The sequence below is a fragment of the Cnephaeus nilssonii genome (genome assembly GCF_951640355.1).
Source record: "Cnephaeus nilssonii genome assembly, chromosome: 2".
NCBI lineage: Eukaryota > Metazoa > Chordata > Mammalia > Chiroptera > Vespertilionidae > Cnephaeus > Cnephaeus nilssonii.
The window spans coordinates 61,165,482-61,187,582 of NC_137073.1; the positions used below are offsets into that span (position 1 = coordinate 61,165,482).

A 22,101-nucleotide genomic window follows, 5' to 3' on the forward strand; every position below is an offset into this window, starting at 1 on the left:
GAGAGAGAGAGAGAGAGAGAGAGAAACACACACACAAAAAAAAAAAAAAACAAAGAGAGGCAAGGGCCCTGCTTACCCTGGGACCTGAGCCCGTTTTGTGGGCTTAATGTCACTGTGAAAAGGCACCTCTCAGGATCAGTGAGCTTCCCCAGGTTTGGCAGGTGAGTCTGAGCTCAAAGGGAATGTCCTGCTCTGGGCAAGAACAGAGAGAACATCTTGGGTGGGTCTTCCTAAGGTCTTTGGCGGGAGCGCGCATCCCAGGGGCTCCGATTCAGTGGGTCCAGGGTGAGGCCCAGGCAGGTATTTTTTAAAAATATGTTTTTACAAGGAGGCATGGATCAGACTGTCGGGCCTCAGAGGGAGGGTAGGGAAGGGTGGGGGTAAAGGGAAGAGATCAACCAAAGGACTTGTGTGCAAGCATATGAGCCTAACCAGCGGTTAAGGACAACAGGGGGGTGGGGGCATGTGTGGGGAGGGGTGTGGGATGGGAATGGGGGGATGAGGACAAATATGTGATACCTTAATCAATAAAGAAATTTAAAAAAATAATAAAATAAAATAAAAATAAAAAATATGTTTTTATTGATTTCAGAAAGAGGAAGGGAGAGGGAGAGAGAGAGAGAGAGAGAGAGAGAGAGAAACATCACTGATGAGAAACATTGATTGGCTGCGTCCTGCATGTCCCCTACTGGAGATTGAGCCTGCAGCTCGGGCATGTGCCCTGACGGGGAATCAGGGAATCGAGCCGGGACCTCCTGGTTCATGGGTTGATGCTCAACCACTGAGCCATGCTGGCTGGGCATACACGTCTTTTTGTTTTTTAGACCCTAGAAAACTCAGCACATTCTTCTCTCTAGTTATCATTAACAACTACATCCTCTTTCATCCTTTGGATATCCAAAATTTATTAGCCAGAAGCCCACTGAAGAAGATTTTTGTTACAAGTACACTTCGCATCGATAATTGAACCTCATATTCTGAAGGAATCATGGAGCCTGAGAGCTGTTAAGCAGGTAAAGGATGCTGGACACAAAGAAATGGTGGGAAAATTCACAGGCTAAGAGCATGGTGTCTCCTCTTGATTCATCCCTTAACCCTGCTGGTGATGGTGCTCAGTTGTTACTGTCAGCTCAGGTCTTTATTTCCCAGTTTTAGCTGCTTCCCGTTTTACCTCAAGCACTTTGGGCAAGTCATTCCAAAGGCCAGCTGCATACACACGTGCCCACGGGCTGTCTCTGGGTGGGACGAGCTGTCCTTTCCCATTAAAGCCGTTCGGTCCCCGAGTGAATCACTTCCTTCGAGCATCTCAGCTCACGTGTGAGGAATTTTTTTCACAACCAGCTGTGCATACATGGGGCCCCACTTCGGCATGAGGCACGCTGCACGCCCGGCGATCCAGAAGGGTTAGTGTCATGTTCCAACTCGCGGTAGCTCATTGGCCCGGGTGGGTGGCTGTCCTCCAGTACCGCCTCCCTGGCCACACACTCCTTGCTTAGCTGCAGGGCCATTTTAGCTAAAGTTGCCGTTTCCCAAGAAAGGCCTGAGGCGGCTTTATGTTTTCTAACCGTGGGTGCTCTCTTCAGCGCCCTGACCCTGCTGCTCACGTGTAGTCTTGCAGCCAAGCAGCCACCAAGGGCTTGCTTAAGAACCTGCACTGCTGTTCATCCAGCGTAACTGTTTCCATTATCCTTTTTTTAGTACCAACCACTGAGCCAGTTTTTCACCTTAGTTTTGACAGGAACCTCTCCCCCTTCTCTTTCACCTGCTGCTGCTTCACCTGCCTCCTCTCCAGCCTGGCGCCCACGTGTGGCTGTTACAGCCACGAGTCAGAGTCTAGAGTCCCCTGTCTCCTGGCTTGTCCTCCTCAGCCCCAGAAGCCCTCTCCACGTGTCCCCGCCACCCCGACCCTCCCTCTGAAGATGTTCTCCCCCTTCTTGCCAAGGTCCACACCATGCCTGACCCGCTCTCTGTCCCCTACCCTCGGCTCTCTGTGACCTCGCTCCATCAAGCATCCTCGCTCCCACTCGTGTTTTCCTCCTTCAAATGGTTGCTACCCTTGCAAATAAAAAGGGCTCCAGCTCCCTCATACCACAGACTCTTTTTCTCAGCCTATCGCGGCCCCTTCTCCTGCCAACGTCCTTTAGAGGCCACTCTGCACTGGTTTTCTCCACCTCCTTGCGGCCCAATCACTACTTCAAATAAGTAAACGATTAAATGTAAAACGCATGCATGTACATGATAAAAATGCACTAAAGAACGGGAAATTGAAACCTCTTCCTGGGAGGGAGAGATGAGTAAGTAGAGCAGAGAGGATTCTGCGGGCAGCCACTGTGTAGTGTGGTACATGCCATCACACTTTTGTTCAAACCCATAGAATGGTCACCATCGAGATAGAACCCTAAAGTAAACTGTGGACTTTGGGTGATGGTGTGTCCGTGTAGGTTCACCAATGATAACAAGTGTGCTGTGTCGTCTTGCTGGTCCAGAGAACCCAGGGATCAAGCACACATCCATATGCTTCGGGAAGGGAGGCCCTGACCTCGGGGTGAGCAGGTGAACCAGGTGCAGCCCAGGAAATATCAGGGAAGTCTCCGGGGAAAAGCACGGAAGGAGGAACGCCCTGCTTGTGCCAGCTCCTGCCCGCTCACTACCTTACAACACAGTGTGTGAGGACGGATGCTCGGAGCAGTTGCAGCCAGCCTGCAATCCCGAGGGAAGACAGCGAGAATCTCAGAGACACTCGCCCCGAGCCTGGGCCACTGAGCCTCTTCCCACCGCCAGCCTCCTGACAGCCAGGAAAAGCAAACCCCCTAATCACAGCCAGTTACTTTCTACCTAAGATATTTGAATGAGTAAGTATGGTTAGAGGCTGGAGCGACAAAAAAGGGTATTATATGATGCTTGTTCACATGATGCTCTGACATGTAGGTCTATGTGCTTTCCCTCGAAACACCCCAGGACCCCGCCGAGGAAATCCAATCGCAGCCTCAGGGGAATCCTTAACCCTCCACCTCCCCCAACCACGCCCATCCCAAAGGAGACTGGTCTGATGCCCTGTGAGATGTTCTACCTTGGCACCGAGGGTTGGGAAAGAGAACATATGCCACTTTCTTTGTGATGCCCCCAATAACGAGATTCCTAATAAATTCAAACTAAATAAAGGGCTTAGTTTGGTTTGCCTGATGTGATTAGGTGAAGGAGAGAAGAGGAATAGGGGTTATTCCCTCCCATGAGCCAATAGCAAGAATAAGACCTGCGTGTGAAACACCTAGAGAGCTCAAGGACACAGTCTCAAACTTAAGTGACAGCAAGAAACCTCAGAGGGACCTGGGGCCTCTCAGGCCACCAGCATTAGTGGGTGACACACCACATCAAAACTGAGTCTGGACCCTAGGAAAGGAGGCAACAAGAAAAACCTTCCAGATACATGGTGGAGCTCACTGGAAAGCAGCCTCCACCCCTGACCTTGGTTGAACTTCGGGTCCTTCAAGTCAGGGACCCTCTCTCCTTATTCCTCTAGTCAGTTTGGCGCCTAAGGTATCTGCCATTCAAAGATGCGGCGAGGAGGGGAGAGGATGTGTGTAAGACTCCTGGCACTGGCCTGGCACTCGGTGCGTGCAGAGTAATGGTAGCTGTCAGTGTCAATGCGTTCAGCATCGAGCTCTCCCACCTAGAGGAGGGAGGTGAGGAAACAGTCTGACCAGAGTTACTACACCTGGAGTCACAGTCAGAAGTCCTCTGTGGTCCAATCCAGAGTTAGAATCTACAGTTAGAGTTGGGTTCGTCATCCTGGTCAAATCTAGAGAGAGAGCCTCAAACAAGACCAGACTGAAAATAGACACAGCACCAGCCAGCATCTTCATGCGTCTGAAGGCTGCCAGCAACGCGGCTCATTCACTTATAGCAGCCTACCTAACGGGAAGAAATGGCCGCGATCATAGAAAATCCTTAATTCACCTAATGTTTAGCTGCAAATCTACTCGTGCTTTAAATATGCCTGCGATGGCTCCTCACTCCTATGTGTAAAGTCCCCACCCTTTAGCTTGGTAAAGGACACCCATCCTCTCCTGCTCTCCAGCTGTCTCTCGCCACCTCAACCCCCCATGCTCTATCCACACACAGCTACACTCAACACCACTGCTGTCATTCCTGCTGTTCCTGCGCCTCTGCCTGCAGGCCCCCCCACCTGCCTTGTATACTCACAAACATGTCACCTCTCAAGATTCAGTCTAGCTCGCCTTTGTCCCCTTTCCCTGACCACCCTCAGACAGAAGCGACCGCTCTCTTTTGGTTGCCCTAGTGCCCATACATACTTCTGTTATACCACCTAGAATGCTCCATACCACTGTGTCCACTGTCCATGTCTATGCCCCCCACTAGACTCTAATTTCCTAATGACTGGACTGCGTGTGATTGATTGATTGATCTTTGTGTCTGGCCCAGAATGGTGGATTAGTAAGTGTGTGGGGGATGGATGCATGGGTGGATGGATAAGGACCAGTGTGTATCTGGCCTCTGATAATACAGGGATGAAAGCCCTTTCCCTGCCCTCAAGGAGCTCCGTGTAGGTGAAAGAAAAGGAATAAAAAAGAGTAATGGCATGGAAGGAGTCGGGCACAGCATGCTGTGTGAGCTCAGCTGAGGGGCACCCCATCCAACGAGGAAAAGACATGTATTCAGGGGTCCTTCCTAGAGGAGTCAGCACGTGGCCTGGATCCTGGTGCACCAGCACGTCTTTGATGGGCCACAGCCATCAACCCTCGCTATGCCAATACAGCAGGGCAGCCTACGCTCTAAATTCTCCACTCAGCGGGAGCCACAGCATTTTCTCAGCAATGGAGCAGACACCCCGTCTCTGCCATCTGTTTGTGTTCCACGTCTCACAGAGTCCCTCAAGAAAAGGCCTTCTTCAGCGGTGTCCTGTGGCCCTCCACACCCCAGCCTCTGTCCCAGGTACCCAAACCCTCAGGGGACCCTGTGCAAACACTTTGGAGGTTCACTCTGCCAGTTTACCCAAAACTCCACACCTACCTACACTTCTGAGTTTGTCTGAGTCAGCACACTTGACTACAAGGTGATTTAGCATGATGGATGCTGGCCAAAGGGATCTCAGCAGGAAGGATGAAAAGGAGGTCAGATTGCACTGAGGTGAGGAGCGAGCGGGAAGCGAGGAAAGGCCAGAAAGCAAACACAATCATGAAACGTGTCTGTTAAGAAAAAAGAATGGAGGCAGGAAAGCAGGGCCAAATGAGATAGAAGGTGGTGTTTGTGGTTTTTAACAAGAGAGAGACTTGAGCAGTCACATGCTGAGGAATAGGATTCAACAGAGAGGGAGAAGTGAACTCAGACACTGAGGAGAGCAAGGCTGGGAGGGGCAGCCAGCTACAAGGTGTGCTGATGACCGTGGCCGGGCGAGCAGGAGGCGGCAGCTCCGAGGGTCCTGAAGAGACCCTGGCCTCAGGGAGGGATGGGCCACAGGAGTCCACGCTAAAGGAAGAAAAGGAAGAGAGATGACCCAGGCTCTCCCAAGAGCCTATGCAGGAGGGAGATGAAGCTAAGGGTTGAGAAGTCCCAAGCCCTGGCCAACAAGTGCCCTGGGCCTGCTCGCCCCACACCTTCGTTTTGTTGGCAGAGATCTCACTTCTTGGCGCCCTCTCTGCGACTCGGAGCGGGCGTTTCCCATTTTGCCAGTTAATTTCAGTAATAATTCGAGCAGCCTGCAGGGGTCCCCTTTCTTCCCTTGAGAAGTCACACGAGGCTCGGGATTCCACAGACGGGGCAGTCCGTGGAGAAGTCCAGGTCTGACCCGCCACACCTCTCTGACGACACTCCAGGTTTCAGTGTAAAACTGGTACTGGATGGGGACTGGGCCAGCCGGCAGGAAAGAGTCCACAACACGAGTCCAGGTGGATTTAAGAGTGTATTTCTTAAAGCTGGGGACAGTGAGAATTTAGGAGAAAGAAAATAAAAAGTTCACACCTGGCCCTGCTCCAGAGAGACGCCCCAGCTGACATCCTTTGTCTTGAGGGCTTTTCTCTCTCCTGCAGGTGGGAAGGTTTCAGCAGCACATTCATCAGCTTTCTAGGCGTGTTTTTGAATATGCTAATGTACCAAAAGGAGTGTGTAGAGGGACTAGGGTCACTTTCTGGTCAGCTTTGCCTCTATGTTGGATTTGTTTTAGTCTGATTGGTTTTTTTTTTGTTGTTATTTATTCCCCTGACTTTATCTGTCCTGGGGTTTGGCTGGCTCTAATGACACTAATGGGCTCTCTGTTTTCTATCTCCCTGACCAGCGTGATTTAAGCTATTTACTCTCCGGTTAGGGAGGAGAGGTGTAAACTGTTCGTTCCCAGCGTCCTTGGTTAGGGAAAATAAGAAGATACCATCTATGATTTACTAGCTCAGCTGTAAATTGCTTAGCTTGTCTCTAACCATATGCCTCAGTTTCCCTTTTCCCCACTTGTCCAAAAAAAAAAAAAATTCTAACATCTATTCTGCCTCACAACTTCCTGTGGAAAAGGATGACTCCCTTTGAAAGGAGATGGCTAGTCTTTGGTTTGCTTATGGAACTTACCGAACACAGAGGGGGTCAGAACTGACCTGGGCCAGCAGCCTCTGGCCCGCCTTCCGGGGAGCACGGGCACCCCAGGGCAGAGCATCATCCTGCCCAACGTGGACAACAGCGACTCGGCCCCGGCTGCTGCCACAAAGGAATACCAGCTGTTTCGTCAGACCTGACTTTTCAGAGAACAACAAGACCAGATTCTTTTATGAAATCTCCAGATTTTTAAATGTTGTAAAAACATTCCATTGAAACACTCACAGCAACAACAAAAAAAACCCTGTGCAGGCTAAGAAAACAGCCCTGGTAGCAACCTCAAGACCAGTCACAATTTTAGTTTCACTTCCTGTAAGGAGATTTCAATGCGTCCCATTTCTTGAAAGATTCTGTTTGCACACTCGTTTTTTTCAAAACCATCTCTCCCCGAGGGCACACAGAGATTTTACACAAGCAGGTCGCTGCCGGCTCAGACGCGTCCCTGGGGCGGGTCTGTGCGGTGGGAGTGTTCTGGCCCTGCCTCCTGCCAAAGAACAGGCGCCCCTGAAAGCTCGGAGACAATGACACCCCGGAGCCCAGCTACAGACGAAATGCAAATATGCATTCCTGGGATTCACTCGCCGGTGAATCACCTCGGGGTGTAATGACTTGCGGGCTGTCCCTTTAAAAATCCAGCACGCCAGGCTAATGGGGCAAACTCCTCCTCCAGGGAGGTTCCTTTAAATGAGGGCCAGCTGACTGGGCCTCCATTCTGACTCCTGAGCGGTACCTGCCCAGGAGGCTCCCCCCAGGATGCAGCCCACCTGCACAGCCCAGGAGTTTGTGGACAGCCACCTCAAGCCCGGGAGGATGGTGGTGTTCATGAAGCCCACCTGCTCCTTCTGCAAGCGGACCGAGGAGCTGCTCTGCCAGTACCCCTTCAAAAAGGAGTCCTTGGTGTTTGTGGATATCACAGTCACCAGGAACACAGAGAAGGTTCAGGATTACTTGCAACACCTCACCGGAGCCAGAACGGTGAGTCTGGGGTTTTGTTCTAAAAGGTCGGGGAGTGTGTGTGTGGGGGGGGGATACCCAATTCCTTTTTCTTGTTAGGGCCCTCCCTGAAAGGGTTCGCCTGTGCTTTTCTCTAGGACACCGCTAGGGCTCCGTCAGTCCCTTAGGGCTCCGGGAGGGCGGGGGAGCGGACACTGCTCCCCGGCATGGGCGGTGGGACTGCAGCCAAGGGCTGAGCGTGCTGGGCCAGGGCCCGAGGGCCCAGCAGCTGTCCTGAGTGTGGGGAGTGAGCGGAGGCCTTGTTGGAAGCATGCTGTGCAGCGTCTCCAGCTTGCAGGGCTGGGGTGGACGGCGGGGTGAAGGGGCCAAGTGTGATCTGTCCGTTTCTGTTGTCCACATGAAGGTCTTGCGTGCCCTTCTGTTCTCACGTGGCCAAGTGGGACTCGCTGCCCTTCCATCTTTTCTCTAGGCTCTCTTTAACGTTAACCCCATTTGCTCATTCTCCCTCATCTAACGCCTCCCACTGGAAAAAAAAAACATCTAATGAATAAAAATGGCTTATTATTTGCCCCTTGTTCTACATTATGGGGTGTTTTCAGGCCTCTCATAGGAGGAAGGCCGGAGGCCAGAGTTCCGGCCTGGCTCTCTCAGCGGCTTGCTGTGTGATCCTGGGCAGGTCACCACCTCTGTGGCCAAGGACCTCCTCGCTGCAAGGCTAGAGCAGCCACCTCTACATTTCCTTTGCTATGAATGGACCGAGGGACCCTGCTGTCCTGTGTCTGAAAAGGCTTCTTGTGGGTGCCCACCCAACCAGGCTGCCTGTACCAGTCCTGGTGCTGGCTGGGGTGCATGGTGTCCCACCAGCTCACCCAATTCCCTTTCCAGACGCACATGCTAGGGCACAGGGTTGCAGAAGCACATATCCTAGTTCCACGCGAGTTTGGCTTACCGGGTTTTCCCTGGGCTCTCAGGGAAAATCCGGAGGCTTTCCCCCTGCCTCTCCAGTGAGAAACCAGCGCTCTGGTGCAGAGGGAGGCAACCTGGGTTCCCCCCTTGCTTCTAGGGCCCCAGCTGTGGGCTGAGGACTCCCGTCTCTGGAAGGTCCTGGAGCAGAGAGACTTGCTACTTAGCTCCCCCCCCCCCCCACCCCACCCCCGCCCGCAGCTGTCAAGGCTGCTGGGCTGTGAGAGGAAAGAGTCAGGCAAATACTGCCAAGGCCTTCTCTGTGCTGGGTCCCTCTTGGCCAGTGGTTCCCAAATGTTGCTACACATTAGAATCACCTGAGGAGCTTTAATAAAAAATAAAACCCCCATGCCCACATCATATCCCAAACCAATGAAATTGTTGTGGGGTCAAACCCTGGAGTCAAAAATAAGACCACCAGAGGCTGCTGATTGATTAAAAAAGCAGGCAAGGATTTATTGAACTGGCCAGGACGGCCGCGAGGGCACCACACGCAGGTGGAGTCCACACGATTGCGCTGTCCCAGGTGTAGGCAGTCCTTTTAAAGGTCCAAACCACAAAAATTTTCCTTTGTTCTAAATTATAAATTCTAAAGTCTGGGGACAGCCTGCAAGGGGGGGGGGGGGGGTTCCCAGCCCCTGCTGGACATTATTGGAATGTGGCCCTATCTTGGGAAAGCAGGTTTTTACAGAACAGAACCAAGCGGAGTCAGTAATCTCTAAAGGTTATCTACAGTTTCTACTCCTGGAGCTACTGAGTCAGTGGGAATCAATCTCCTGTAGTCCTGGTCCACAGGCACAGGAACATTACCTCTGTGAGTCTCCAGGTCTCAGTCTGGAAGCTGAGGTAACCACCCTATTGTCCAAGCAAGCAAGTGTGTACAGAAGCCAGAATAGCAGGGTTAAAATTCAAACAGCAGTTTTTACCTAAGTATGGTTGCTACCATACTTCAGAAATCACTGTGTCAGGCCTCAGGAGTTTTAAAGATCCCTAGGTCAAAGGGTACAAACTTTTAGTTATAAGATGAGTAAGTTCTAGGGATCTAATGTTCAGCAGGGTGACAATAGTTGATAATACTGTATGTACGCTTGAAATTTGCAAAGAGATCTTGTTCTCACCTCACACACACACACACAAAAATGTTAACCGTGTGAGGTGATGGGTGTGTTAATTGTGGTAATCATTGTAGTGTCTACATAAGCAAACCATGATATTTCGTACCTTAATATATACAATTGGTCATCTGCACTTCATAAAAGCTGGGGAAAAGTTTTATTTTCTATCCAAAGAAAAGATCCCCAGGTAATTCCAATTTGCAACAAGTTTTGGGAGCTACAGCTTTCAGCTGAGCAGCGCCTGTTCTTTACAGGAGAAACAAACCTCTTCCTGCATGCACAAGTGCAGTGGTCGGCAAACTCATTAGTCAACAGCCAAATATCAACAGTACAACAATTGAAATTTCTTTTGAGAGCCAAACTTTTTAAACTTAAACTTCTTCTAACGCCACTTCTTCAAAATAGACTCGCCCAGGCCATGGTATTTTGTGGAAGAGCCACACTCAAGGGGCCAAAGAGCCGCATGTGGCTCGCGAGCCACAGTTTGCCGACCACAGCACTAGATAATACTTTCTTCAGTTCTTTGTAATGCAATGGTTTTTCTCCTAGTGGTCCTCCTCCGAGGGGAAGAGCAAATCCCTTAGAGTTGTGTGCTTTCTGATCCCCAACAGTGATGGGTCTATGCTGGGAGAGATTGAAATCTTGGAGGCAGTTGCAATTTGACCCTGTAGTGGCCCTGGGTGCTGTGCACACAGGAAGTGCCCAGCAGGACTTGAGTCCAGAAGTGTATGCCTTCAACCAGCCATGCCCCTGGAGAAGCCCATTTTGGTTTTGCTACAGCCCCATCTCCTGGATCGGTGCCTTCATTTAGTCCTTCTCTGAAACTCTTCACGTATATTCAAGTTTCTGACCTCTATCATTTTCCTTCTCTCTGAAGAACTTCTTTAAACATTTCTTGCAAGGCAGGTCTACTGTCAACAAATTCCCTCAATTTTCATTTGTGTGAGAGAGTCTTTGTTTCTCCTTCACTTCTGAAGGATAATTTTGCTGGACACAACAAATATTTTTAAGCACCCATTACATACGAGGCACTTTTCTGCCCACTGGAAACATCTCAAAACAACAACAAACAACACAGCACAGAACAACAAACAAAACAGCACAGAACAACAAACAAAAACTCGGCCTGTGTGGAACTTACACTCTAGTAAATACAATAAATAAAATAGTATGTTGGAAGGCAATAGGTGATAAGTGGTAAGTAGGGAAGGTAAGGAGGCAGGGAGCAGTAAGGAAACGTTTTAAATGGAGCCGTCGGGGCCTCACGGTTTGACCAGATCTCTGAAGGAGGTGAGGGAGCAAGGCTCACAGAAATTCAGGAGTGAGAGTGTGTTAGGCGGGGGAATAGCAAATGCAAAGGTCCTGCCTCGGCCAGAAGCGCGCCTGACAGGGAGGCCTGTGTGGCTGGAGCGCTGGAAGCTGGCAAGGCAGCAGGAGGAGCTGCGGTCTGGCAGGGAGTAGTGGCCGTGGCTAGCGGTGTGAGATGAGCAGAGGGTGCTGGGAGCTGCCTTAGTTTTGGAAGAACCGCTCCGGTGGCTGTGAGGAAAAGAGACTGGAGGAGGGCCAGGCTGGAGGTTGAAATGGAGACATCTGGAGGCTACAGCTTTCATTCCGATGAGGCATGCCGGTGGCTTGTACCAAGGACAGCCTGAGGTGAGTGACTGTGGCCTCATCTGAGTAACCTTACAGCATAGACAGTGCCTCCCAGCTGAGGCTGGGGGCTGGAGACACTTACTCCTCGCACCAAGCTTGCTTATGGTAGGGGCTGTCTCTCTCCTTCTTGACAGTAACAGACTCAAGTTCCCCAGAAAAAGGGGATGGGGCCAGGAGGGGCAGGCACTGAGGGTGCCTCTTCCTTCCTCAGATGAATCAAGTTTCCTGTTTTGCCACCACAGACCCCCGTGCCCCGCTCCCCCCCCTCCCACGCGCACACACATACACACACAGGCGGGTACAGCCTGTAATTCAGCTCCCTTTGGAGGTGCCCGTACCTGGTGGCTTTAAGGTGGTTTGGGGGCTGCGGACACCAGAGGGTGGGTGTAAGAGCAAGGGGGCCTTTGGCTCTCGGGCCCACCAGCTCCCTTGCCAGAGGGGGGACACAGAGCTCCACCCTGGAGACAGCTGATCGTGTTTCAGGCCTGTCTTGGACATCTGGAGGCTGCTGGAGGCCTGTGGGGTTCTGGAGTCTCAGTTACCCTGGGAGGAAGGAACAGATGCGCAGTGTCAACCGGTCGTTGCAAACACGATCCCTGGAGCAGCAGCGTCAGCATCACCTGGGAACTTACCGAAAAAGCAAATTCCTGGGCCCCAACTCGGATCTCCCGTATCAGAAATTGGGAGGGGGCGGGAGGAGGTGTAGAGCTCTGTTGGCAGGTCGGTGGCACGTTCCGCTGTCTGAAAAGAGGACTCCTGGCTCCTCGGGACTCCTCCCGACTTAGCTCACACCCTTCTGGCCAGCACCCCACTCGCAGGTGGACATGTGGCAAGCTGTGGAGTGGTGACAAAGGCTGACTTCTTTTTGCAAAGACAGAAATTCTAGAATGCCTACATCTCTCCCTTACACAATACAAAATAATCTAATATAAAAAGCAGTGATCTTTGTTTCAGTAGGCACTGCCTTCCACGGGAGTTCTGCAATGTATTAGAACTACATCAGGATTCTGCTCTGTTTACTGTTACAGCTCACCACAGCCGAGTTTTCCTGGGGAGACAGAAGCCAAAAGGCCCCCCAACAATTTGTGGGGGAAGCTTTGTTTTCTCTGAAGTAATGGCCAGGACCCAGGGGAACACTTAGGCTTCTGACCTCAACTGTCTGCGGCTATTCTTCTTTCAGCCTCAGAAAAGCAACGTTGCCTGGATGTCTCTGCCCACCTGCAAAGCCCCGCCCAGGCTGTGCTGCAGGCGGAGCAGGCGGCACCGGGCTTTCTCTCTGGAACACAGCCCTGAGTGCGCTTGCCCACTGTCAGGGCACAGGAAATATCTGGACTTCTTTTTAAATATTTGGCCTTAATTTTTAAAGCCCACTTCCACCCAGACCTCCCACCCCCCCCTTTTTTTTTTCCCTCAAAAAAATTTTTACTGTAATTTTTTTATTGATTTCAGAGAGGAAGGGAGAGGGGGAGAGAGCTAGAAACATCAATGATGAGAGAGAATCATTGATTGGCTGCCTCCTGCACGCCCGGGTATTGAACTGTAACCTCTTGGTTCATAGGTCGACACTCAACTATTGAACCACATTGGCTGGGCCAGGTCCCTTCTTAATAAAAATAATGTAAGGACTTACCTGAAGTAATTCAGCCCCCTTTCTCATCTCTCTCACTTTTCAGAAAGTTTACTTGAATTACTATGGCTTCTGAGAAAAGCCGAAAGCTTTGAAAATATTCTTACCACTTCTTGTCTGTCACCTCTCCTGGGGTGTTCCTGGCTCAGGAAGAGGACCAGCACACAGGTGGCCAATACAGTGCTTGCTGCTTCGCGGCCAGGCAGCCTCTCTGTAGCGGGGCCCTTGGCCTGGAAGTTGTCCAGGCCACAGTGAGAGGACTTCTTCCCTCCTTCAGGATCCCCAAAGCCCTCTGGAATTCTGGAGTGCGCCTGCTCCTAGCAGCAGGGAGGGAGCCTGCATGTGACTGGAGATGAACGAACGCATCAGGCGTAATGGCTGCATCAGTCTGGCTTGCCTTGTGTGACGCACCGTTGCAGGTGTGAAACTAAAGCAGCGGAATGGCCGTGGCTCCCAGGACAGCAGCACTTACACATCCTAGGATGGGCCAGGAATTGAAGGAGACTCGACACCACCATGCCTTTCCCAGCTGAGGACAGAGCTCACAAAGGAGAGAGCTGACTAATAAATGGTGGATCTAAAAATCAGGGGCAAAGACCTAAAGCAAATACTTTGCCAGAAACAAACTCCTTCCTGCTTGCCCTGGCTCACATTAAGGGCTCAGAGTGGTCCCAGCTGCACAGACACCAGAATTCAATCAGGGTGGTGGTCCAGCTGTAGCCAATCAAAATTCCCTCCCGGAAATGTGTTTCTGTAGAGTGAAAATTTTATTTCATTTTTTAAAAAAATATTTTTATTGCTTTAAGAGAGGGAGAGGAAGAGATAGAAACATCAATGACGAGAGAGAATCATTGATCTGCTGCCTCCTGCATGCCCTTCACTGGGGATCAAGCCCGCAACCGGGACATATGCCCTGACCTGGAATCAAACCATGACCTCCCAGTTCATAGGTTAACACTCAACCACTGAGCCACGCCGTTGGGTTATACCTGGTAGAGTGAAAACTTTAAATCACTGACATATTAGGCAATCTCATGCACAGCATATTCAATCTGAAAGATATGTGGCTTAAAAACATTCTTCAATGGATAATTTTATCCTTAGAATAAAATTTTGTCCTGTAAGAATATACATGAGGAGATTGTAAAGTGATTTGAAAAGCTTGGATTGTGGGAAATATTTAGAGGCAGGGTAACATGTCATTCTCGCTAAGCTCATAATTAAGTTCCTTAAATGTCCTGGCTTGTTTGCTTTTTTAGGTCCCTCGAATCTTTATCGGGAAGGAGTGTATAGGTGGATGCAGTGATCTAGTAGAGATGGATAAAAGTGGGGAACTGATGGTACGGCTAATAGAAATGGGAGCTCTACAGCCGTAATTACAGGTGAGTGGGAACACTAGGAGATGGTGGAATTCTACTGCCATGTTTTATCATAATCTAGGAGGGCTAGGAAAAGAATGGTTCGGAGTGATCTGAGGAACTGTAATTTCATTTATTAACTTCCCTTTTTACAAAGGAAGTGTGCCAATGGGAGACATCCTTTCACTCAACTTTCATGTCACAAATATTTATTGAGCATTTACTATGTGCCAGACACTATACAAGGCACTGGGAATATAGTGATGAACCAAAAGATAACATGAACCTTATATTCTAGAGAGGTGGACAGATTAAAAATAAGTAAATAATTCCTGAAACAAATGAAAAGACTAATGTGATAGAACATGGCAGGGGTGCGGGAGCAAATTTAGCTAATATGGTGAGGGAAGGTCTTTCTGAGAGGAGCCGGCTGAGTTGAGATCTTGTGACAGTCAAGTAAAGATGAAGCAGGAGAGCTTTTCGACAGAGGAAATAGCAAGTGCAAAGGCCCTGAGGTGATCAGTATAGAAAATTCACGAATGAGAAAGCAAGGAAGAGCAGATTGAGTACAGTGCAGTGAGAAGCGAGAGCAGTAACAAATGTGGGCAGGGGCCAGAGCTCACAGGCCATGGTAAGCAATTCAGATTATAATAACTGCAATGTGAAATGAAGGTAATGTTTGCTTCACTTGTGTTCACACGGCAACTCAATTTCAATTAAAGGGCTTCCCAAACACCAAAATGAAGTTTTCTAAAATGGTAGCCTAAAGCAGCGGTCGCCAACCCGTGGTCCGCAGACTACTGCTGGTCCATGAGGTCTGAAAGGTTGGCGACCGCTGGCCTAAAGGGTATTCTTGGCTGAATAGAAAACCATAGGGCAATGAACCCTTTAGAAAGGAACCAGGATACTTTTGGGGTCTGATGAGCCCCCTTCTTTCTCAGCTAGCCTCTCTAACTAGTCCAGTTCCACAGACTCAGACACAGACTTGGTGGTGGTTTTGTAGTCAAAGGAGACATTTATGGTTCTTAAAATCAAAATGTTCTTTGAGGGCTATTTATTGCCCAGTAATTAATAATGTAGCCTTGAGCAATGAGTATGTATACTTTGTGGTGGTTACTCAGAATAACCACAACAAAAAGAGTTCTGAAAAAACACAAATGAATCCTTTGAAATAAAAATCACTATTATAAATTTTCTAGACAATTCTATGACATCATCACAGCAGGTGAATACCATGTCTGTCTGTGTTAGCTTTCCAGCCAAACCCCATGTACTAAAGCTCTCAAAATTCAATTAGTTGGGGTGCCAAATGTTTTCTATTCTAGAACACTTTTTTTTTTTTCCCCTAGCAGTGTAGGCTTAGATTAAGAATGGAAGAAAACAAATGACTTTCCTGGGAATATGGGAAATACCATTTCTCCAACTATTAGGTCCCCATATTCCCAAGGCCTCTTTATTTGCTTTGCCCTTCAGCATGATATGCTCAGTATTTTGCTGACAGATGCTTTCAAGGCCACCTGTGACGGATTGTGTATAGATGACAGGAGTACGTGTTCTGGTGATGAAAGAGAACTGAGGGGAATTCACCTTTGCAAGAAAATGTAATTCTTTGTGTGTTTTTTTTCCTGGCAGAGCAGACCCAGGCTGATGTCTCCCTCGAGAGCTGGATGGCATTGTGAACGGTGGCAGCACTTCTGGTGGATGGATCTGGGGCGAACTTTACCCAGCAACTGATTACGTAACCTTCTGAAATATCTAAACCCAGAAATGGGAGCGTTCTCAGCAAAAACAGGCTTTTCTTCTTTCAACTCTATTGAAAGTGGACCCACGTGCCACAAACCACAGGTCTGAGATGGTGGATGGACATCGTGGGTTTCTTCCGGATTGGCCCTTGGGTTTCAATAGACCGTGACAAGTTATGGCTCAGGATTCCCTCGTTGACCCAAAAAAAGTTCTTTCTCTTTTGCACGTGGTTCTTACTCACTGTTGTTCGTGTGCCAGGACTCCTACCTCTAAGCCAGTGTTTCCCAACCAGTTTATCCCAGGCTCCCTAGGATGAATTGATAGTTAATTTTATGCTACTGCCCAAACATTAGTTTGTGGAGTTCGAATTTATAGTTTGTATTTTGAAGTCAATAGGTATTTTGAATGTGCTTTTCCAAACTCCATGGGTCTCCCCCATCCTATCTTGAGAATCACGGCTCTGAACTCGTGTTCTTAACCTTGACAACTCACAGAGGTCATAGGAAATGCCCAACAATTCTGGGAAGGGTCTGAGGGCCGATGTGAGAAGTGCCACATGAGACGCTGAGCACAGTGGGTCTTCACTTGGTCTCCAGGGCTCGGAGGTGCACGTGCAGATGCTGTGATCATGTGGCAACACTGACTTGTGAGATGATCACTGTTTTGTGAGATGACCCTGCACAAGTGTGTATGAATTTTAGATGATGAACAAAAGTTAAATTTAAAACATTATCATAAAAACCTTGCAGCTCCCCTCTCCCAAGAATGTCTGTGAAAGTAGCTCTATTTGAGAAACACTGTCTTAAATGATTTTATCACCTTTTATCCCATACTCTATGAAAACTTAAGAATCCCTCATTATGAAGTTTATTCTAGAATTACAAGATTAACTTAACTTCCTTTTGCAGTCTCTAGGGTGAAAGGTTAATATATGTTGGTAATAGAAAAGCAGTCACAGATGACTGACTTTTTTGGTCCAATTCTCTTCTATGTTCTCAAGTCCTTAAGGAATGATATTAATGTGAACACATCAATTTGAAGCTTTATTCATGTTTGTCCCCTGCCATTATAAATAAAGGTACATGCTATTCACTGAGAACAAATGGTTGATGTGATTTTTAAAAGTCATATTGAAATGACAAATAATTTGAATATGTCAACACTCGCCTATTGAATAATGTTTAGGGTTCAATAATTTTATTTTCCCTTTCACATTCCATGTTTCAATTTCTCACCAAATGTCCTTGTACTTTTGGCTTCCTCTCCCTTCCCTTATGGGCCCTGGCCACTTCCTTCAACCAGACTGTGGTGGGAGGTGCATATTGTGTGGGTTACTCACTGCGCAACTATGAATGCCACCCCCTGGAGGTTGTGCGGTGTGCAGCCTGCACAGCCCTTGATCCACTCCAGACCACTCACCTGCACTTGCTTTCACACCTCTGCATCCTTGCTCATTGTGTTTCTTCTCTTCTGCTCTACTTTCAAATTTCTCCTTCAAGACTCATTTACAGATGATCTCCCCTGTACATACCCTCTCGTCTCACTGCTTTTTTTTTTTTTTTAACTAAAAGCAGCTATTATTCCCTCTTCTATAATCCCCAGGCTGTATGGTAGCTGATCATCTGTACTGGTTTCCTGCCAGATTCAGAAATACTGTTCTCAAAGGTAAGAGCCTGGACTCTAACATTGTTGCATGCCCAGTTCCTAACACAGAAGTTCTGTGTTATCAAAGCAATAGCTGCATGTGGTTTACCATGTCAAACGATACCAAAGTCTTTCCTGTACCCCTCCCAAACCCTAGTCCTTGCCACACATTTATCAGTTCCATGGGTATTTAATCCTATTTTAAAATATAGTAAAATGTCTTAAACATATATTAGAGTGTAAGCGGGCAGAGTCCTATTTAAATTAACACCTGGGTATCTGCCTTCTGAGTTAAGAAATAGAGGAACCATAGAACAGTGTTAATAAAGTACCTGAGCGGCCATGTGCCCCTTCCCAGTGAATCCTTGCCTTCCTCCACAGAGCAGTCTAGGTGGTGTCTGTTGTACTCATTCTGATGCTCCTCTTTATAGTTTTACTCCTTGCAATACCCCTAAGCAATACATTTTAGTTTTGAAAAGCACAGGTAAAATAAGTATCACATGATCTCACTCATATGTGTAATCGAATGAACAAAATAAACTGACGAACAAGAAGAGATCCAGAGACATAGAAGTATGGAACAGACTGTCTAACCTCAGAAGGAAGGCGGGGGAGGGTGGGTGGGAAGAGATCAACCAATGAACTTGTCTGCATATATGCATAACCCATGAACACAGACAACAATAGCATGGTGAAGGCCTGGGGTGGGGGGTGGGGGCAGCTAGAAGACGTCAATGGGGGAAAAGGGGGGACATATGTAATATTTTCAACAAATATTTTTTTTAAAGAAAGCAATAGCAAACACCAACGTAACTGTGCAAGAAAAGGGCAATATCATAACAATCAGATGAATGACCCTGGGGGGAGAGAAGCTGAACAGAGGCTCAGCTTCCCTGGAACTGACCAGAGGGTGGTCCTGAGTGAGCCCCTGGGAACACCGGGCACCGGTTGGGAGGCTATCATGTGAGCAGGGAATGGATGGTCAATGGAAGTGGGCAGCTCGGCACTCTTTGCTTCCATGGCCACCTCCAGCTTTCAGGAGCAGGTCAGAGCAGGTGCCTCTTCTGGGGTGGGGGGCGCTCCCACGCCCCCTCAGCTGGCTCGTGTGCAGTGTGAACAGAACTGTCATCAGCACCAGGCAAGCAAAGTGCAGATAAGGATCTGCTTCAGGCTCATTTGGGCATTCTGTCCTCAAGTTTAAAAACACACATAACAGGAGAGCCCTCAGCGTGTTGACACTGCTCTAATCATCCCGGGCCCTCTACGCAGGGCAGCCAGGCACCGCTCTCTTCCTGGGGTCTACGCCCTTCTCTGCCATCCCAGAAATTCCATTTCCCTCTCTCCCGAGTCAACTCTCCTGTTTCCCACACCCCATATATATTTGCCATAGCTAAACTGCTGTAACAAAAACATAAAATTATGCTAGAAGCTTACTTCCCATAGCAGCCCAGGGGTGGGCAGGTGGCTTGCTCCACAGTCACGTCACCTCAGGGGGTGTGCGCACCTCTGCCCACATCCCATCGGCCATGATGTAGCCCAGGGGAGCCCCTAGTCCGGCTCACACTCAGGCAGTTACACTCCTAAAGAAATTAGGGGCAAATGAGCAGATGGTGTCTTTCTCTTTTTTAGTCTTCTTTTTCATTTCAGAGGACCATCTATCCACCACAGGTTTAAGAGAGAGGGAATGGGAAGTAAACTTTTTGAAACCTTGCTTGTCTGAAAACATGTCATGCTGGTTTGATGGCTCCGAGTTGGAAATTATTTTCCTCCAGAAGTTCGAAGACACTGCTCATGGTCTTTCGCTTTCAGCATTGCTGTTAAGAAGTCAGAAGCCATTCTGATTCTTAATCCCTTGTGGATGACCTATTTGGTTATTTTATTTTATACTCTAGAAGCTTAGAAAATCTTCCCTTTGAGCTCTGTGCTCTGAACTCCCACAGGGATGTGCCTTGGTGAGGGTCTATTTTCATGCATTATGGGGCCTGCTTGGAGGGCCCATTGGAAATGCTGTTGGCTTACTTTGTGGATACTTTCCTCCCCTCCATTTTCTCTGTGTTCGCCTTCTGGAACTCCCAGTAACCACATACTGGCTCTCGTGGACTTGTCCCAAATTTAATTTTTGTTTTATTTTCTTTCTAATTTTATCTTTTTTTTTTTTCCTGATGGGTTAACTCATCCTTATATCCTCATTTTTCTATTGAGTTTTTAATTTCTGATATCATGTTTTTAATTTCCAATAGCTCTTCAATATTATCCAAATGTTCCTTTTTTATAGAATTGTTTTTGTTTCACGAATGTAGTACCTTATCTCTCTGGTGTTATCGTGATCTTTTTGTTTCCAATTACGATTTTTTTCTTCTTTCCATGAGTTCTCGTTGTTCTGTTATTTCATTCGTGTTTTATAGATGCAATCACTTATTTTTATCTCTTAAAAGGTATTAATTATAGTTGAGGTTTTTTTAAAAAGCTGTCTTCTGATTCCTGGACTCGCCCTCTTCTCTCTGAGTCCCTAGTTTCTATGTTGCTTTCCATTTGAAGGCCTCCCAATGTTCTGCACTGAACACTTGCGATCTGGTTGTCTGTAAATATTTAAGAATGGCGCACAAGCGCAGGACCGCAGGCAGGACCGCAGGACGGGAGAAGCAGCCTCTGACCCCGCTCTCCCTCGCGCTCCCCCCGCAGCAGCGCCCAGGGCCGCTGGGAGAGGAGGGGACTGAAGAGAAGGTCTGTTTCTCGCTCTCCTCATCCTGTGCGTCCCCCCATTTCTTGATTTGGTTTTGAAAGGTGGGCAAGGCTCCCTCTGACTCTCCCTGACTTCTCCCTGGATTTAATTTAACTTTCTCTCCCCAGGACCTACTGTGGGTTCTGACTAAATGCTCCCTTCTCCTCACTGACTCCTCTATCACACACTCAATAAACAAGTGGAGATGTTAAAAAAAAAAAAAAAAAGAATGGCACACAAAACACTGGCTGGAAGATCTGTATGTGTGGATTGGGCTTGTCAACTGGCGGGCTTCACCCAGAGCCTTTGTTGAAATGTTACTTTCTACGCAAGGCCTTCCACATCACTCTATTTAAAAACATCGCTGGAATTCCCCATGCCTCTTGCTTATTTTTCCCTAATTTATTTACCACCTAATATATTGAATACTTTACTTACTTATTTTGTTTATTGTGTGTCTTTACCCCTCAAATGGAGGCCCCTTGAGGCCGGGAATTTGTGTCTGTTTATTTACTGCGATATCTACAGCACGCAGAAGACCACCTGCACATAGTAGGCACTTGATAAATATCTGTTTGGTGTTTGAATAAATGAATAAGTGAATAAATGAACGATCAGGTGCAGATCCCCCAACTGTTGGTGCCTGGATGTTTTTCAAGCCCTTCAGTTTCTCCTACTCCTTGGCTACAGGGTTGGGGCTTCCTTCAGTTCTGGCTGCCAAACCAGCGGGGGGCGGGCGGCGGTGGGGGGGGGGTGGATTTTTGGCAGCCCCCGGTCAGTGTATAGACTCTCCCAGAATCTTCTGTTTTCTGTCGGCTTCTTGCTAAGTAATTCCATGTGAAACACAGGGATAGAAAATACTATAATCCAGAGACCTGAGAAACTGGCAGAGGAGGTTGGCAGAGGAAAGCAAGAATAACCAGGCAAAACATGCATAGCCAAAGCTCTACTCCTGCTTACTTTAAAAAGCCAAGTGACTCACTCCCCTGTGCATGTCTCATTTTAGTAACTGCCTTCCGTCTGCTGCTTCCAGCCTGGCCCCCAATTCGAGGCTGTCCAAAGATGGCCCTTAAGGAGAGACACAGCCATGGGTACTAAATGGGCCCGAGTGGCCGAGAGCAGTGAGTGTTGCTGGCCACTATCTTGACATCTGGATGTAAGAGAAAGCCATGCTCCCCAATTCACTGCACCATAGAAATTGTTAGTGGTTCTGGAAATATTTGAAAGAACTGGATTCCTGATATATTTGAAATAAAATTCCTTTCTTAAATTAATAGGGCTATGTTCTTGTTAAATACATTGAACATTGGAAGGGGCAGAATTTAATCTTACTAATTAGTGGAAGAGCATTCTGGCCTGGTCCCTTTAAGCACAAGTGGTATTTAAACATGGGCTTCTACCTATGCAGAGACTTGTATTTCCTGTGTCCAGGTGACTTTTCTGGTGAGCCGTGCAGGACTGGAGAAAGAAGGGGAAGGAAGGGTATTAGGAGAACCAATGAAAGCGAAAGCGCAGAACTTTGTGTAACCTCTCTGGGCTGCACCTAGCACACCCGGGGTTTCATTCCCAATGGCTGTTCCTGCCCAATGGGCTTCTCCCTCCCAGCCTGCAAGGCTGCCGCCTCCGGGCAGCCCCTACAGCCCAGCTTTCTTGGGAGGGAGCAGAGCAACTGCCTTTTCACTTTTCTTTTGTGTGTCTTGTGAAACTTGCACTACTTCACACATA

At 48.3% G+C, this 22,101-nt stretch overlaps 1 protein-coding gene across 2 annotated transcripts; it reads left to right on the forward strand.

Moving 5' to 3' along the window:
* The first annotated feature begins 7,175 nt into the window (after positions 1 to 7,175).
* Positions 7,176 to 17,592, forward strand: GLRX (glutaredoxin). Of its 2 annotated transcripts, none has more exons than XM_079760786.1 (3): positions 7,176 to 7,572; positions 14,169 to 14,291; positions 15,905 to 17,592. In XM_079760786.1, exons 1-2 carry the CDS (start codon positions 7,351 to 7,353, stop codon positions 14,283 to 14,285), a joined length of 339 nt encoding a protein of 112 aa, XP_079616912.1. In that variant the 5' UTR covers positions 7,176 to 7,350; the 3' UTR covers positions 14,286 to 14,291; positions 15,905 to 17,592. The 2 variants fall into 2 exon arrangements, with proteins under 2 accessions (XP_079616912.1, XP_079616911.1); XM_079760785.1 differs by having other exon boundaries at positions 7,188 to 7,572; positions 15,900 to 17,587.
* The last annotated feature ends 4,509 nt before the right edge of the window (positions 17,593 to 22,101 follow it).

Bases quoted from the DNA above. Each gene is read 5' to 3' on its own strand.
- GLRX (XM_079760786.1), top strand. From the start codon at position 7,351: ATGCAGCCCACCTGCACAGCCCAGGAGTTTGTGGACAGCCACCTCAAG. The intron at 7,573-14,168 runs GTGAGTCTGGGG...TTGCTTTTTTAG, and splicing joins ACCTCACCGGAGCCAGAACG to GTCCCTCGAATCTTTATCGG.